The 17,411-nt window shown below is 42.8% G+C and overlaps 1 protein-coding gene across 3 annotated transcripts in view; it reads right to left on the bottom strand.

Moving 5' to 3' along the window:
• The window catches only part of CRIM1 (cysteine rich transmembrane BMP regulator 1), a 184,877-nt gene that overhangs the window by 77,078 nt on the left and 90,388 nt on the right, over positions 1-17,411 (bottom strand). For all 3 annotated transcript variants that reach the window (XM_038561256.1, XM_038561254.1, XM_038561255.1), the window contains one exon: positions 2,230-2,351. In XM_038561256.1, coding sequence (XP_038417184.1) covers positions 2,230-2,351 — 122 coding nt within the window. The remainder of the gene's footprint in view (positions 1-2,229; positions 2,352-17,411) is intronic.

The raw sequence follows: 17,411 nt of genomic DNA, 5'->3' as shown, positions 1-17,411 counted from the left end.
ATGAATCTTCATGGCATTAAAGTTTTTAGTCCCACCCACAACTCAGTAACTAATATAGTAATAGAGACACTCTAACAGGACAATAAATAAAGCAAAGATGACCCAAGATTTTTGTGGCAAGAAAGAGGCACCCCCCAAAACACAGAGAGTATGCTTGTCATCCCTTCATTTTCTCATGGCAGATGGCAAGTCCTATTCCTGGACTCAGAGCTCTACAAAAAGTGAAGCTATAAACAGGAGCAAGACACAAAGATTCATCTGAGGCCACTGAGGTGGGGTGCAGTAATTAGCTGTCTGAATCACATACACTGGGGTGAGAAGTGAAATTAACTTCCTGATAAGAAAGGCAGGACAATGAATTTCTTAAATCGAGATGCAAGGAAAGAAGAAAGGCACTCCTTTTCCTCACCCAGAGGAAACAACAACAAATTATATTACTAGTGGTGGTATTTCCAGGGGACGAGTGACTTTTAAGCTTAATCTTCAGGAAGGGCACTAAAAGATGGAGGATTCCCACAAAGTCATCCCTCTATGGGTTGGTATTTAATAGCCACCTCTACAGGGAACTAAGATGACATAAATCTGCTCATTTGCTCCCCCAAGAAAACCTGGGTGCCTTCTGTGAGGCAGACAATATGCTAACACCCACAGACACAAGGACAGACTCTCTGCCCTCTGGCGGTTCAGATTTGACAATGAAAGACAGACATGAAAGTATTTGCAGAGTGAGGAGTCCTGGAAGGAAGCACATCTGAGATGCTAGGGGCCCAGGGGAAGGAGCAACTATTGGTCTCATATGGTAGGAGTTAAATTCTCACAAAATGTCACCTACTATACACAGCGGTACCAGAGAAAAAGCTTGGCCACTGGCTGGTGTTTAGCATATTCAGCTATAGGTGAGGAGAAACACTGAGAAGAAATTTCTGCACATGGAGCCTTTCTGTACTTGTGCTTGTATTCGTGAGGTCTGAGTCAGGAAGCTCATCTAACCTTCTCCATCCTTGAAATATCCAGAACATTGTCTATGGACATGAACAGGAGGTAAGCACCCCAATAGAGACCATCAGTTCTTGAGGCACCAATGCAAGTGCTTCACATATAAATCCTCATTGAAATTACTATTATTCAGTCCATTTGACAGATGTGGAAACTGAGGCCCCAGGAGACTAAGAGATGCCCCAAGCTACAAAGCCAGTAAGCGGAAGAACCAGTTCTCAAAGTGAGATCATTTGGTTCCAATCTACATTCTCTCAGCCACAAAGCCATACTGCAAGTGTTTCCTCAAAGCAAAACAAACAAAACAGGTGGCCACTGGACTAAAAAGCTATAGGACACAATGAAACAGGACTCAGTTTTACTATAACCCCTTCTCGTGGGAAAGGGCAGGTTTGAGAGAAGGCAGAAATTCTTCTGAACTCTGATGTCTTAGAGGCAGCAGTTACTATCGCAGTTTCTGCATGTGCGATTTTGTTGTATATGTCCTAGTGTATCTCCATTTTCCTTGTGTCTAGGTATTGTCTACACAGTGCTAGAATTATTGACATTCACTGGCTTGACTTTTCCTCTGTTTGTTTGCCTTCTGAAAATTCTGAGGGAGGGGCATGTCTTAGGTTCTCCTCCCTTCTAGCATCTGAATTCAATCAACACCATGTCACCAAACACTGAGCCCTCTTGTGAAAGGTGAAAGGGAGAGGCAGATTCTATTTGAAGGAATCTTGTGACTGGAGAAGCTTTCTCTGGGCCATAAGGCTCAAGCCAAAAGCAGGCCAATACGAATGACCTAGCGCTGGTCAAAGATGTGCTTCTCTAAGTAGGAAAATATTCAACTAGATGAACAATGCCTTTCCTGTCTCAGGTTGAGGTAGCTTCAATGTGGTGTTAGTTACCCAGACTGGCTCCTGACAGTAGTGGCAATATGATTACAGGCTCCCTGATCCTTTTCTTGAAATCCTAACATTTCGGCACTACTGAAATATAGCAGAATGTGACAGCCACATGCAATCTGTGCTTCCACTTCCAAAATTCTGTTTCTGATGGAAGGAATGAAGATCCCTGTTCCTCACTTCCTGTGCTGCACTGTGGGATCTCAAGCAAACCTTCTTTCTGAATGAGTTGCTCTAGGTCCCTGAATATATGCCCTGCCTTACAAAAGGCAGAAGTGGCCAGATGGAACCCTCCCTCCTCCTGCACGAATGTACACTCTCTGAGAACAAGAGAAACCCCACGTACCATTAACACATTCAAAGACATCACAGCACTTTCCAGGTGTCCCATCTCCACGAGAGACTATGCGAGGAGTGGATCCCACCTCACACACGGGGAAACCACATAAGCCAGAGAGACACTCGCATCTGAAACCAAAGAAAAGGGAAGGAAAACCCCATGAATAAACAACAACATAGAAGTCGGGAGGCCACAAAGTGGCAGTGGCTGTGGCAAACGAGCCTGTCTATAGGATACTGTCCTGTTTATCTGGGGTCACTGGGAAATGGGGGGTGGATGCTAACACAATTTGCATTCCAAATAACTGAGGCTCATCTCCTTAGTATACACCCATATTTTAAACTTTAACCATTTTGACAGAAATATTCCTAAAATGCATTACATCATTTCGTACTTAATCAGACTAGCATAACAAGCATTTTCTTGATGATGCAGGGCCATGTTTATGTGCACACATTATGGTGTTACCCATAAATCAGTGATGCTCACGTGGGCTCTTACAGAGGGGTACTCCTGTGTAAATGGTCCTATATCGCTGCTTTGTTGCTATTGACCTTTTGGTGTTTTTCAGAGTTTTCTGACCCTTTTTTTTAGCTATGAAATTAGTGGCTTTTGAGTCTCTTTTTGTCAGTGTGACTGGGTCTTAGGAGCAGCCTCATCTTTAGCCACATTAATTTATAATTGTGCATAATGGAAGAAACAGACTTCATAACTGAAGACTGAGGAGCTCTTTATAAATGACATAAGCTTCAGTAAGTGGACGTTGTGACAGCTACTTGAAAGCTGCAAGTCTTAATATGGGGGATCTCCTAAGCTACTACACATCCATTTATCTCTACACGCATGAATGAGGTGCTCCTTGAACTGCAAGCTCCATCTGCCGGCTCTCACCCTTACTTAACTTCAACTCTACTGGGAAACCAACCTAAACACAGGAAAGTAAGAGGTGGGTACACGTATGAGGTGGGTATCCCTATGAGGACATCAAAATGTTGTCAACGGTCTGCTGATGATCTATTACAAGGAACTAGGCAGGAAATGAGCAGCTCAGGGCAGCAGGGTGTCAGGATACATGAAATAAAAGGAAGGAGCAGCTAGACCCCAGCCCGCAGCTCCCCTGGGGCTGGAAGTGGGGCCAGAGTCCAGAGAGGATGAAGGGAGTTCCTGGGTTGACAGGAGTGAAAGGAAGGCACCCTAAAAAGAGACATCCTTGCAGGAAGTATGTGGATATTTGTGCATAGGTCAAGATCAGGGCAGGGTAACACCAAGCAGGGGAGAACTTTTAACACGCACATTCATTTTGGTTTTGTTTCCCATACCCCCACTCCACCTTTCTCACTTGACTGTTTTGTTCTCCTATTGTTCTTTGGATGTTTAACAAATTAAAATATGCATATAATCCATGAGTACCCTCAATAATCAAGGCCCAGAGGTTTAGTCACATTTATAGGTTAACTGTAAAACTAAAAAGGAAACCAATTTAAATTAAAATTTGCACCAAAGACCATGAAAGCCACTGGAAAGGTGTGAACAACCCCTCTCGAGGTGGGCCCTCTCAGCCTTCTTCCAAGTGGGGTGACAGTTATGCTGGGCACCTGGGAGAAGAGGGGGGTCAGGTAATTAAGGTTTTGCTGCAATGGTGTTTCTTCCTTTTCTTCCTATGGTTTAAGATAAACGTTTGCCTGAGTGGGGAGATGTGTATCCCCATAGGATAATTACCTTATAGGGCAGAGTCAAAATGAATTGGGTTTTTAGTTCCTGCAAAGGTTATCCTACAGTCTTTGACTTTTTTTTGTGCCTGTCCCTGCAGTCTGAAGCAGATAATCCTATCCCTGTGATATTACAGTAATGATATATTGTTTACACTTATTTTTGATCCTCTGTACAAGTTCAGCTCTTCAGGCTCTACAGAGTAATGAGGCTAGGGGGATTGAGAGGCCATGCCCTGATCCTGGTATCTGGATGTGATCACAACGAAAGCATCCTCCAAGAATTGCTGACTAACCTTTTCTTCCACATCTTCTGGGATCCACATTCCTCCCTACTGATGTGTTCTAGGGAATCATTCTAATTCAAACACCAGAGAGTGCACAATAAACCAAAAAACACCTCTTCGGATATCCTTCAGCCCTTCAGTGACCTTTACCGGACACGAATGGGCACATGTGGGCCAGGCTCTCTGCTAGGCGGTCAGAAATCCCACCAAGCTGAAAACCATAATGGAGTCTGCACTATGGTTTCCTTTTTTCTCCTTTTACATCTGACCTGTTTCCCAACATTTAGCTCTCTCTCTTGCTTTTGTAGAGATTCACAAATGTTGTCTGCAACATGTTACAGAAGGTCTGAAATCACGTACAAGTGCCTAGTAACCCACTTAGCAAAGGAAAACCCTTGATAATGAGTTTTTGCTTCTAACCCAGAATGACTACATGTTTAAGTTCCCAGGATTCAGGTGTCTCGGTTTTTGCTGGCTGGTCTGCTCCTAGCTCCTTGCCTTTTCTGGACTAGCCCCTTGGCAAGCCCTCTCACTTCTTACTATCTTTTGACTTCTCAGTTTCCCCTGAACCTAAGACGAACAGGTATTAAAGACTATTAGCACCTTCATAAAGAAGGAACTTACGAAGAAACCAGAAAGGTGAAACCTGGACTCACACACATCAGGTATCTATCAAGCGACTATCTATTCGGTTGAAACTTCAGCCGTCTCCCCAGTCTTCCTCCTACCCTTGACCCCAGCGTCTGGATAAAGAGCAAGCAAGAAAATGTAGAAAATGTGTGGATCAGTGACAGAGGAAACAGAGTGACATGAGAAAGAGATACTCATGACATGGATGTTGACACTTGGTCCCACTTCTAAATCATACCCCTCCCCATTTCTGGGTTCTCACCTGTTCCCCCCCACCCCCACCCGAGTCTCTCCTTCCAACCCTCACTACACCCATTCCATGGCCCAGTCCCTGTACTTCCAGCATCAAGTCTTCAGCTGCTCCTTATTTAACTGATCAATTCCTCAGCCTGGCAGTCAACACAGTCACGTGCCTTTCCCCTCAATTCTATTCCATGGTCTTTCTCTTCATTTTCCTTCCTCTCCAGTCACTCCTTTCTTCTCTGCATAAGCCCTCACTCTGCTGCCTCTGCACCACTCGCCCCTGCTCCCTCCTGAACACCCTCAACCAGATGTCTGTCCAGATGCCATCTGTCCTCCTGGGCCAACCTCAAATGACAGCTTCTCTCAGAGCTGCCAGATACCGTATTTCCCTTAAGGTTCTGCTCATTCTGTTTTGTGGTAAGTATGAATCTTACCACAAGCACTCCTCACATCTACTATGCGTAGTCATTAATAAATACTTCCTAAATTAGGAAAATTAATAAAAGAGGGATAATAGCCACTAAACAAAACTACAAAAGAGAAAGTGAGAAGCAAAACATTGATATTTCTATACCATGAGCTCAAAAAGGCTACTTCAGGCAGAGCTATTTGCAGGACACGTAAGAGAAGAAAGGCTTTTTTTTTTTTTTTAAATAAATAAATAAAATAACACCTTTATTGAAATATAATTAGCATACCATAAAATCACCCCTTTAAAGTGCAATCCCATGGTTTTATATTCACAGGGTTGTGCAACCATTACTACTACCTAATTTTAGAACATTTTCATCACCTCAAAAAGAAACCCTGTATTCCCATTCCCTCCCAGACCCTGCAACCACAAGTCTGTGTTCTATCTCTACGGGTCTGCCTATTTGGGACAGTTCATAGCATCATATAATACTCCGGCTAAGGGCTTTTTAACTTCAAACAAGAAGCAACCTGTATGAGCAATTTGCCAGAAAAATCAAGCTTCTAATGTTATCCTCAGTATTAAGATAATGATCAATCAAGGCACCACATTAATAAATTTTTGCATAATGTAATCACAGCTGCAGCCAGGTGGGTTGCTTAAGCTGTCTTTTTTCTCTCGAGTAGGTAATGGATTCAGCTTAGTGGGCATCTGAGCGCCGGAGTAACAGTGATAAACAGCACTCAGAAATCATCTAAGCCCCTAGAGGGCACTCCCCTCCTTAGGAGGCAAAGGCTGGCTGGTTGTGTTGCCTGAAAGGCAATGTATACCAATGCTTTCCCCCTTTCTGTCCTTTGCTTCCTGGATGACAGTCCCAGGCAGGCCAGAGTCCTAGCACAGTTCACGGAGTGCTTGCAAGTCTAGCCTCTCCTCTTTTTTGAGCTTCCCTGTTCTACTGGCTGCTCCATCTGCAGCACCAGAGCAGCAAGGGCAATCTGCCATTCACCAACTCCGTTCATCCAAGTCTTCCCCACTCGCCCCCAGCACCAAAGCTCAGATGTGCAATCTAACTCTGTTCTTTTGCCCCTGTGAATTCCATACAATGTGAAGCCCACTCACCCTACAAGGCCTTCTCTGATCAAATAGCAACCAGGACTACCCTATATGTTAACTAACTAAAGTTTAAATAAAAATTTGAAACATTTTTTAAAAAGGCAACCAGGAGGAATTTTCTCTCTTTGGACCTTGGACCTTCAATAGCAGACATGAGTACCAAACCCTTGGGATTGAACATGCTTATCCAATGAAATCAAAATCTTATACCTCTCCTGTTGAATCCCCCTAGTGCAGAGGGCATGTCTTATTTGTCTTGTAAATGAAAAAATAAAGGATAAAGCCATCAAAACAATAATCTGGAATAAACATTTAATTAATGGTTAATAAGAATCAATAGTTTGGTTAGAAGAATCAATAGTTTACTTCACTAGAATGACTGGAGACACCATAAAGGAGACTAAACCAGAGTGGGTTAGAAGAGGCCACAGGAGAGGAATCCTCCAGGCCATTCCCACTACCATGCAGCAAAGCACAGGAGTGCCTTGCTTTGGGACCCATGCAGAGCAGCAGCTAAATGTTATTCTAACATCCCCCTACAATAAACTCCTGCAGAGGAGGAAATGTGGAAGCAACAGAGTACCCGAGGACACCTCATCTTCCCCAAGCAGACCCATATCCTGGCCTACATCCTAGAGGGAAAACAACTCCACGGGACCTTCTGCAAACAGCACCTCCCAATCCTGGATGCACTCCACACCTGGGTGAATGCTGAAGCCCTTTGTAAGGGGAGAAGCAGGTCTGTAAATAAGGAATGACTATTTATAGGCAGGAGGGAGCCCTCCCTTTAGCTAGGAAAACAAGGAGAAATGTGGAAATAAAAGGGTAAAAAGCACTTGTACTACTAGGATTCTACTCAGTGTATTAATGAATAACTGTCAGGAACAGAAATTACAATACAAATAAAACATTCTATTCTATGAGAAGTAGCTTCAAGTTTAAATAAATTTGATGTACTATTTTTGTACTGATTTAATTTCTTACCTCTCTCAAAGAATGCTTTAGTTAAAAAATTAAAAAGAGAGATACTGCAAATAAAACATCCCAAAACAAATGGGTTTCCCTCCTCTGGGTCCAACTATCCTTATATAGAACTGCACTCCTTCCTCAGAAGTTCCTTAGGATCACAATTTTTCTCATTTCTCACCATAAGAGACTTGCTACTCACTTAGTACCAAATCCTTAGTCACTCTTCCTTGCAACATCTCCTTGCATTTCCACCATCCGGGCAGCTAACCATGTGCATTATTTAGCTGCACAAGCATCTGGCCCAGCTCTCAGGATCACACGCTTCCTTCCAGCAGCTGTCCCCCCTCATTTTCACAACCAGAAGCTGCATTCTTCCCCACTTTTCCTTCAGAGACAATAGTAAAATCACTCTGCATCATTGTGATGTTTTGTTTTTTTCTGTGGGGAATAATCACAGGATATGCTTCAATACAAAGAAGATACTAATTGAGGGCAATGAGGTAAAATATTCCTTTGCATTTCTAATATCAGTAATAATGACAAGGTCCATTGCTAAGACCTTAATAGTCATTGTAGCTCTTCTCTTCTGGTGTTCAATGGCAGTTGATTACAGCTCCCTCCTCAAGGCTGGCATGTAGTTCAGGAATCTTATCTTACAGGGCTAAGTTGAAAGAAAAGTGTAGATGTCGATCTAGATGTAGATGTAAAAGTGTTTATGTAGATGTAGAACATCTAGTGATGTTCTAGAACCATGCTCCATAGTAAGCAGGTGGGATGAGGAGGCAACAGCACTTCACACACACCACATGCCTCAAAATGATGGCTAAAGAGAGTCGCAAAAGTTCCAGAGGGATTCAGTCCTGGCAGCAAAGGAACCAGAGCATAGGCACAGCTGGAAGGCCTCCCCGGGGCCCAGGCCCCCACTGAAACAGGAGAGCTCGGATCTGGCAGGCATCCCAAACCACACTCAGTGTAGCCTTCTGAAAATGACCGAGTTCCAGGAACGGAAGGCTCTCTGCTTTCACCTCCTCAGGTCTGGGAGCAAAACACTGGCATTTGCTCTCCTGGTGGGCAGGATGGCCTAAGAGGGTGAAGGGGCAGGAGTGAGGGACAGAGAGGACCGAGTGAGCCAGAAGAAGAGAGCAGGGACCCCTGCAAGGTACATGCTGGGAAGAGGAAGGGCTGGGTTTAGATGTGGAGAGGAAGTTTTAATATAGCAACATACGGTATTCCCATCTCAGAGCTGGAATCACTCACTGCATTAGAAATGGATGTTGTGGAACATGGAATCAGCTTATTATGAACATACGACTACTTCATAACTATTTGCTGAGTGAGTACAAGCAGGAGGCACTTGGCTGGGTGGGGCTAGGGATTCACAGGGTTCTGGCTCTCAGTTCAGGGAGTTTAGTTGAGGAAGGAGTAGGCTGTATGATCACAAATGAGAACACAGTGGCATGTGAACTATTCCATTTCCTCTCCAGAACACAGAAAGAGCAAACACCACATCAGGACTAACCCTCTCTTTGAAAACCTTAACAGTCAGGGCAGCCTTCGGGACATGCCTTCAAGCCTCCAGAGCCACCTGGGGCCTGAGCTGGTGCTGACACAGCGAGTGTCTTTAAGCATGTGTCCACTTGGACCCTTGTGGGCTGTCAATTCCCAGACCTCTCATCCTTGTCATCAGTGCAAAGTGCAACATCCTCTGGTTTCCTGTCCTCAAGGGAATGGTACATCCTTACTGAGTATTGCTCTGCTTCCCTGGGACTCATTCTCCCATTCAAACCTCTCTGCCTTCCCCAACCTTTCCCTTGCAGACAAACTCGGTATCTGAATATCACCACAAAGCATGCCACTCAAATCTGTTCTGACACTTACCTGGCTCTCTCCCAAATGCTATTTCCTTGCGGCTGTCTTTACTGAGATAGTGAATTCCCCCACACTCGCTCATTCACCTGGGCTGGAAGGGAGGTCAACACTATATCCCCCAAGCTGACACTTTCCTCCCTTATGCAAGCCCTCCCTTTCTGTGGCTCTGTCTCCTCTCCATTTCCTAAGGGGTTTCAGAGAATGCATTTGGACATTAGGACAATCTTAGGTCTGAATTCTGGCCACTAAGGAGCTAGAGGACCTCAGGCAAATTACATCATCTCTCTTAGCTCCACCTGTGCCATATGTAAGCTAGAGATGATTAAAGCACTCAGATCTCCTAGAACTATTCTGTGAACTAAATAAACTGGTATATGAAAAGCACACAGGGTAGTACCTGGAACACAGAAGCGCTCACCACCTGTTAGCTACTTTATATAATAATTTGGAAGGCTTCCATGTCTATGTGGATGAAGCACTTTCAACTCCCTGAGCTTGCCTGATCTTTTGGAATCTGTGTCTTGCACTTCTGCCACTTGTTCCTCAGGCCACAGCCCTCTAAAATCTCTGAGCCAAACACTTCACCTACTGATCACAATGGTTCATGCTCCCGGACCTCCATGCCCATGCTCCCACCACCTGACTCTCAGCTTCTAAGACAGCTGCACCCCAAACATCTTTCCCTCTTCTCCTCAGCCTGGGTCTCATCCTGACTAACTCCTTAGCAATACAGCCCCAAACCCAGGGTCCACCTGGGCCCTGATCTTCATGACGTCTTTAAACTTCTTGCCCCTTTAACCTCCATCCACATCTGGTCCCTCGACACCAATCCCAAGTTAGCTAAACCCAGAGACCAAACTTGAATGTCTTTCGGAGTCAGGCAGGAATCCTGAAAGCAGAAAGGGCTGTTGTAGACAACTCAAGAAGGTCTATTTATTTTTCATTCCATGATGACATGTACAATGTTGCTACACCTTCCCATTGCTCAAAAGAAGCCATATTTCTACATGAAGCATCCCAGTTTTAAGACATGAATAATTAAAGATAAGAGAAAAAAAGTGAAGCAAAGAAAAAATGTCATGAGATCAAATTCAGCCCCAAGCTTGACAAGTAGCCAAGTGCAAATTGTGCTATCAACCAGCTACCTCCCTGTGCCGTACATATGCCCTAGCCATTCATTGGTGGTTTCTGGAGGAAAGCACACTTGTCTTCTACATCTTCAATACTTAGGTCCCTCCCGTGCCTAATAGTCCTCCATTCACTCCAACAGTCATTTCTTCCACGATGCCTTCTCTGATGAGAGGCCTAAAGATAAATACCTAGTGCTGTGTGTATGTGTGTGTGAAGGTGTGAAGGGAGACTGTGAGTGGGCACAGGCTGTCAGGCATCTATCAGGCATGGGGGAACAGGGAGGGGAGGTCAGGACATTCCAGGAAGAGGAAGAACTTACTCAAATTTGCAGAGGCAAGAAAGAGTATAATGTATATAGGTTGGAGCAAATGGCTCAGCCCACTAGAAGCACAGTATGTGTTGGGAAGGGGCTTGGGGGATATACTGTAAGGGGACCTGCTGGGGACATAGCTAGGGAAGTAGCCCAGGGCTGGGTAAGAGGGGACCTCATGTACCATACTATGAAGCATCTTTAATTGAAAACAATAGGAAAGTAATAAACCATCTTAAACAAGTGATGTAGTCCTGAAAAGGGGTGGCTCTCTGAGGGGGGAAAAAATCAACATTGTCATGAATTCCATTTTTCTTGAATCATAAAGAAAGACGGGGATTAGTGATATTGTTTTAAGCTGGAAGTCACATGAAAAGTTTAAAAATCAATGACCACAACAGCCTAGAATGCCCTTTCCTCTTTCTCCAGCTGCTGAACTCTGACTCATTCTTAAAGATTCAGCTCAAAAGTCAAATCAGAATTAGTATCTCTTTGCTCTATGAGCGGATTTTTTGCACACTTCTATTGCTAAAGCATGCAGCACTTTGAAATATAATGATTTATACGTGTTTGCCTTCCCTTTAGACTATAAGCTCCTTAACATTTGTGTTTGTCTCATTCCCACCAGGTAGCACAATGTCCACACTTGATAAACACTCAAATGTTCATTCCCTGAACAGACCAAAACCACTAAGAGGTTTTGATGCTAGGACCTGCCACAGATCAACTACCTATAAACTTACTTAAAAGCAATTATTGAGTATTTATTTACCTGTGCTCAGCACTAGTGTGAAAGAGATATTGAAGGTGCACCCTTGCCCTTGAAAAGCACACAATCTAATGTCTCAGGAAGTGTCATGGAGAGTCTTCAGGAGTCCATGACCTAGCTATGGCAATCAAAGTACTTGATCATAGCACCAGTCATGACCTACAACTTCTTTCCTTTTCAAACAAACACACACACACACATACACACACATCCTGGCAAAGTCAGGAAAGGGCAATTTAAGATTCACTTATCTGCGTGATACATTCACAGATTAAGTGAGCATCTAGTTCTAGAGAAACAAGCTGTCTTTGCCTTCACGTTACCTGCAGTTAAGCAGTAAATGTCTACTGCAAATGTAATCCCCAACTCTCTAGACCCAACGGTGTCTACACAATGAGCAGCACTATCACTTACATCTTATAGACAGGCGCAGATGAACAGTAAAATACACTGTCCCTGAAATCTGTGGTTGCTTTGGGCATTTCCAGGAGGAGAATTTCTGACATTTTAGATTTGCTTATTCATTACGTGAATAACATCACAAAATATTTTCGCAAAGCCGCCTGGAGCTGTTCTATTTGCCTGTGTCATGATGATGATAATGTCAAATGAAAGTGGGTGGGAAGAGTCCTCTGAAGGTCAATAGGATCTGTGCAGTGGAGTCTACTTGACAACTTCACAGACAGTCTTACGGAACTCAGCTGAGTTATGTTCTTTCAGCGAGATGGCCAGGTATTGAATGTCTGGTGATGGCCAGGCCCACTCAGACCAAACTGTAGCCACTCAAAGAGAGCCTTAAACTTTGTTTCAGGACTTAAACCAATACAAAAGATGACTAGATACTGGCCATTTTCATGGTCAAACACAACAGGCATAAAGCACTAGCATAGGAAGAATAGAGCTTACACATCTGAAGTGAATTATTGACAAATTAAACTCTCTACTATGGAGATAGTTCATCTCCATGGACAAGGGCTTTACTTCTAGGAAAGCATATTTTCTTCAATCTGGGGCTAAGTCCAATAATAACATGGAATTCCTAAAATTATTTTGTTTTAAAAACATCAGAGTTTAATATAGACTCTGGCTTTTTTAGTTATGAGTTGACTTGCTCTTTTGGGCCAAAAATCACTGTGGCAGAGGGCAACAGAATAGATGTTCTTTTCTTGGTTGAGAAAGAAGGACTTCAAATATATTTCCACATTTTTTTCTGGATGTGTTTAAAAACAGAGAGAATGCTACCATGATAGCATGTCAAGAGTCAGGAATGTTTTAAATCTGTGCTATGCTAATGCATATTTTACATATTGTATAATTTAATTTTATAAATTCTCTAAAAGCAGCTGGATAAATTACCCAAATTCAAGAGAACATCCAAAAAGGGAACTGAATTAGAGAAATCTGTCCTAGACTAATCTTACCAAGAAAAAAAAATGTTATTAGATGCCATCTTCTTTGAGACAATGTTTTGGGAACGGATGGATATGATCATTAATTACAAGGCTCTTAATTTGATGAAGTCCTTTTGAAAGTGCCTATTTGGGGACAACTTCCACTGGATAGCTAGATGTGATACAACCAATATTAATTACCTAGCCCAATGTTAAAAGCATATGCATCTATAATAAATATTATTTGATGATCTAAAGAACACTAAGAACTGGAGAGTGCTCCCTGAGCTTTGAAGGAACCTATCAGTTCCAAGCCACTCTCAGGAAGTTTCTGACTTTGACACCTGTGTTTGGTTGGGCTGATGTTTTCTGTTGAGAGTCTTACCCTCTGTGTTCTTAGTGCTTGTATAACCCCTACCCCCCACAATACCATCCTCAAGGCTTCCAGGCTCAATGCAGAATGACAGACAGACTGAGGCTCTGGAGACAATTGGCTGAGGAGCTCTGGAAAGTTCAACCACCCAAACGTTAGTACGTTAGCCAAAGGAAGCTAAAGGACTCCTGACACTGTCACTCCAAACTATTACTCAGAAGTGGACGGACTGATAATTTTTCATATCCCTCCCTATTTGCCTATAGCTTTAAATATTGAGATCATATAGTTCTCACGTCACTGGGAGTGGTAGAAGCGGATATCTGTGTGTGTTCCCTACTTACTACCTTGCAAAAGTCTGGAACATTTTTGTGAAACTGGCAGAGCTGACATTTGTAAGGTGTTGAGTTCCTTCAAACCTTGGCCATATCTTATTCATCACCATGCCCCACACTAGACCAAGCCCAGTGTTCTCAGTCTTCCATGAGGCCTTCAGTGATCTTTGACATCTGACATTTTCAAAGCTGCACTTTGTTTTTACAAACTGTAGCTTTGTGGTTAAATTAGTTTTTATTGAACTCAAGTGCTTCTGAAGGGAAGGGACAACCTGCCAAAGTCTCTATCCTGACAGCCTTGTCTGGTGTAGTCAATATCAGGCTGTGAATTCTGGAACCCCAGAAAGAAAGCTCCTTCTCTAAGAAGCTCATCCTAAGAAACAGTGTGACAATGTCCTAAGATTCTGTTATCATAACGTAGCACCAACAAGATAGATTTTTCTATTCCTTTTTTTAAAAGATTTTATTTATTTGAGAGAGAGAAACCATGCACATAAGAGGGGTGAGGGACAGAGGGAGAAGCAGGGAGCCTGCTGGCAGGGAGCCTGATGTAGGGCTCAATCCCAAGACCCTGAGATCATGACCTGAGCTAAAGGCAGACGCTTAACCGACTGAGTCATCCAGGCACCTCAAGATGGATTTTTCTTGAGAGTACGGAGAAACCAAGATTGATGAATGGGAGCTAAGCATTCTAGAGTTTCAACGTATAGCAGCTGAATACAAACATGCAGATGTTACAGTGAAAGTAAAGGAACTTTATGACTTTTGTTCTGGTCATGGGCTGTGTTATCTGATGTATCCTTCAGATTCAATGGGGTTGGCATCCTTTTATCTTATTTCCTTTCCTGGAATTGCAGTATTTCAAGCTGTTATGATATGACAGGGTATGAGTGGGAAATTGTCTTCTAAGGTCAGTGTCTTATAAGAAAGAAATAAAACTGAGGATCAAACAAAGAAAAGGGAACTTAATTCAGTAGATCCTTTATTTTAAGAGTCATAGAAAGAAATGATCCATTCATAATCCAGAATAGAGAATCTAATGCTCTTCCACCCATATAATGCTGGGTGTGGGTGTCTATGTGTATATACAATATAGAATAAAATACAGAGACATGCAGTAAGAACATGGGGGAGCTGAATAAAGAGTGACAGAACAAAGATAAAACCTCAGGGAAAGTCAAGTAGTAGATAAAACCTCAAAGAAACAAGTACAAACATGGTCTGGGAGCCAGTAAGCAGCCACACACAGGTTGTAGTTCTTGCCGGTGAGTGTGCTGGGGGTAGGAGGACACATCATATCCTCAAGATACATCCAGCAAGGCAGGCTGACAGGCAGAGATGTCCATCTTCCAATTTAATGAAGTAAGCCCTTTTTTTATGGAGTCAGCCTTTGACTGAATCAGTTTCCAATCCTGCTACATAAGGGACTATTTACAGATGTTTTTTAAAAAAAGTAACTAGCAGTATTCCATTAGCCACTAATTTACTTTATTGGATTATCACCCAGCTTTCACAACTGAACCAGTCTGATTACCCTGATTTAAATCACTAGTCTTATAAGTTTATTTCATTTTGCCTTTCCTAAGTCTTTTTTTTTTTAGAAAATGAAAAAAGTAAACAAAATTCTTCTATGACTTCATTTAGACTTTCTTCCCTTCCTATGACCATGCAAACTCTTATTTCTTTCCCATTACCTGGAGTCCAGGAATTTTCTATAATGTTCCTTCTTTCTCACCCGGGAGTGTCCTAGCACCAGTGGCTTGGGTTCTTTCCCCTCTAAAGGGCTTAGGAAAGTCAGAGAATTTAAAGATAGAAGTTACTTCTCAGATCATCAAATCCCTCTTTCCCGTTTTCTCTCAGAGAACACAGACCCAGATGGTATGAGAGCCTTGCTCAAATTCATGCAGAAGTGGGCCTGGATTCTAGCACGAAACCTTCGGGTGTGTACTCTCTTTACAGGGCACTAGGTGACATGTGGGTAAGTATTCCTTAACTGTTGGACAGTTTACTCATGTGCACACATCTGCTCCCAGACTATCACAACAAAGGGAAGTATAGGACATGGTATGTTGGGTCTCCTAAGTGGTAGGACCAGGGACAGGTGGGTGGGGAGTGAGCTTAGGGCCACAGGGGACAGTGAGCCTAGTGGTTTGTGCTCATACAACCTGGCTCTACCACTCACCAAGCAGGACCCATCCTAGCTCACCAAGTTTCATCTCTAAAACAGGAGAACCATACAACCTGTCAGCTGAGGAGGAGCACTATGATTCGAATTTGTCAACATTGCCAGTGGAACCACACTTGGAATATAATGTGCTCAAGATATTCTACTAAACTTTTTGGTAAAAACCAAAGTCACATATTAGTCAACATTTGGCCTAACAATTTAAAATTTTTGATTACTTTGGATAAGTAAAAAAAAAAGTTTAAAATACTTCAAAATCTTCATTTAAAAATAAAACAGGTTTTTCAGTGTAGTGTCTCAGAAAGCAGAGATATAAATGTTCCGGATATAGGTTCTGGAAGGGAGTCAGACCTGTTAGTCAGAAAGACGCTGGAGCCAGGAGGGAGCTTGGGAACCTGGCTGGCTGCACCGTGTACAACCCAGGAAAAACCTTATTTTAAGTTTGAACATCATAAACAATGACTTCATTGATTTTCACCTCAAAATAACCAGATTGGACTTTTCTCAATAACTTTTAAGGAATGCCTATTTACAGACAGAAATTGATCACAGAATGGTTTCAGAACGAAACCTTTGGGACAAATCTCATTAAAATGAATTTCAAAAAGGTGACTGTCAGTAATACATTACATTCGTCTTCTTAATAAAAATATGGAAGTAGTTAAAAAACAAATTAAAGGCATAAGGGTACTGAAAAACTCATTTGACTTATAGTGAGAGGAAATAAGGTTGGTGGTATTAGAGTCTAGATTTTTAACTAGTTAATGTCTGCCCTATAAGCCTGTATCTAAAAAGATATGAAAAACTATAGAGGCAATGGGAAGCCGCTGTAAAATCAGGCACATAACAAAGAGAGAGAAGTGTAGAAAAAAAAATTGTGATCTAGGAGCCATCTTCTTGAGAAACAGCCCAATTGCCTGGAGGTTTGGACTGGCTGACACAGGGGAATGTGGGATGCACAGAGCTACATCCCAGGCTGGACCTATCCTCCACCTACACGTGGTAGGTCCATTTCTCTCAGGCAACCATTATATAACCAACCATTATAGAGGAGTATTTTTGTGCAACATCTCTGAATGCTTTGTGTTTGTTTTTAAAATTGACCTGGTTTCACCAGGCAGATCTTGTGGCATTCAAAAATGACATTCCCTGTTAAACCAAGTTTAACTAGGTAGTCACAACTTTAAGGAGAGGAGTTAAAAATAATGGTAAGCTACATGATGCCCAAGGTGAGGTGGTGCCCAGAGGCTCCTACATCACATGTCTACTCCCAGAGGAAGTGTCCAGTGGCAGGCCAGAAAGGTAGCTGCTGACGGGAAAAAGCTTGGCTACAGGTTACCTGAACTACAGCTGAAGATGCAGAACCCCAGGCTCGGAAGGACATTAGTCTTTGGAAAAAAATCCCATAGCCGCAGCAAGCATTCCACCAAATATCTACAAGCAGAGAATGAAATCTGAAGGG

This window comes from Canis lupus, chromosome 17 (assembly GCF_011100685.1).
Source record: "Canis lupus familiaris isolate Mischka breed German Shepherd chromosome 17, alternate assembly UU_Cfam_GSD_1.0, whole genome shotgun sequence".
Taxonomy (NCBI): domain Eukaryota; kingdom Metazoa; phylum Chordata; class Mammalia; order Carnivora; family Canidae; genus Canis; species Canis lupus.
The sequence above is the reverse complement of the archived record's forward strand: the minus strand, read 5'-3'. Positions and strand labels throughout refer to the sequence as shown.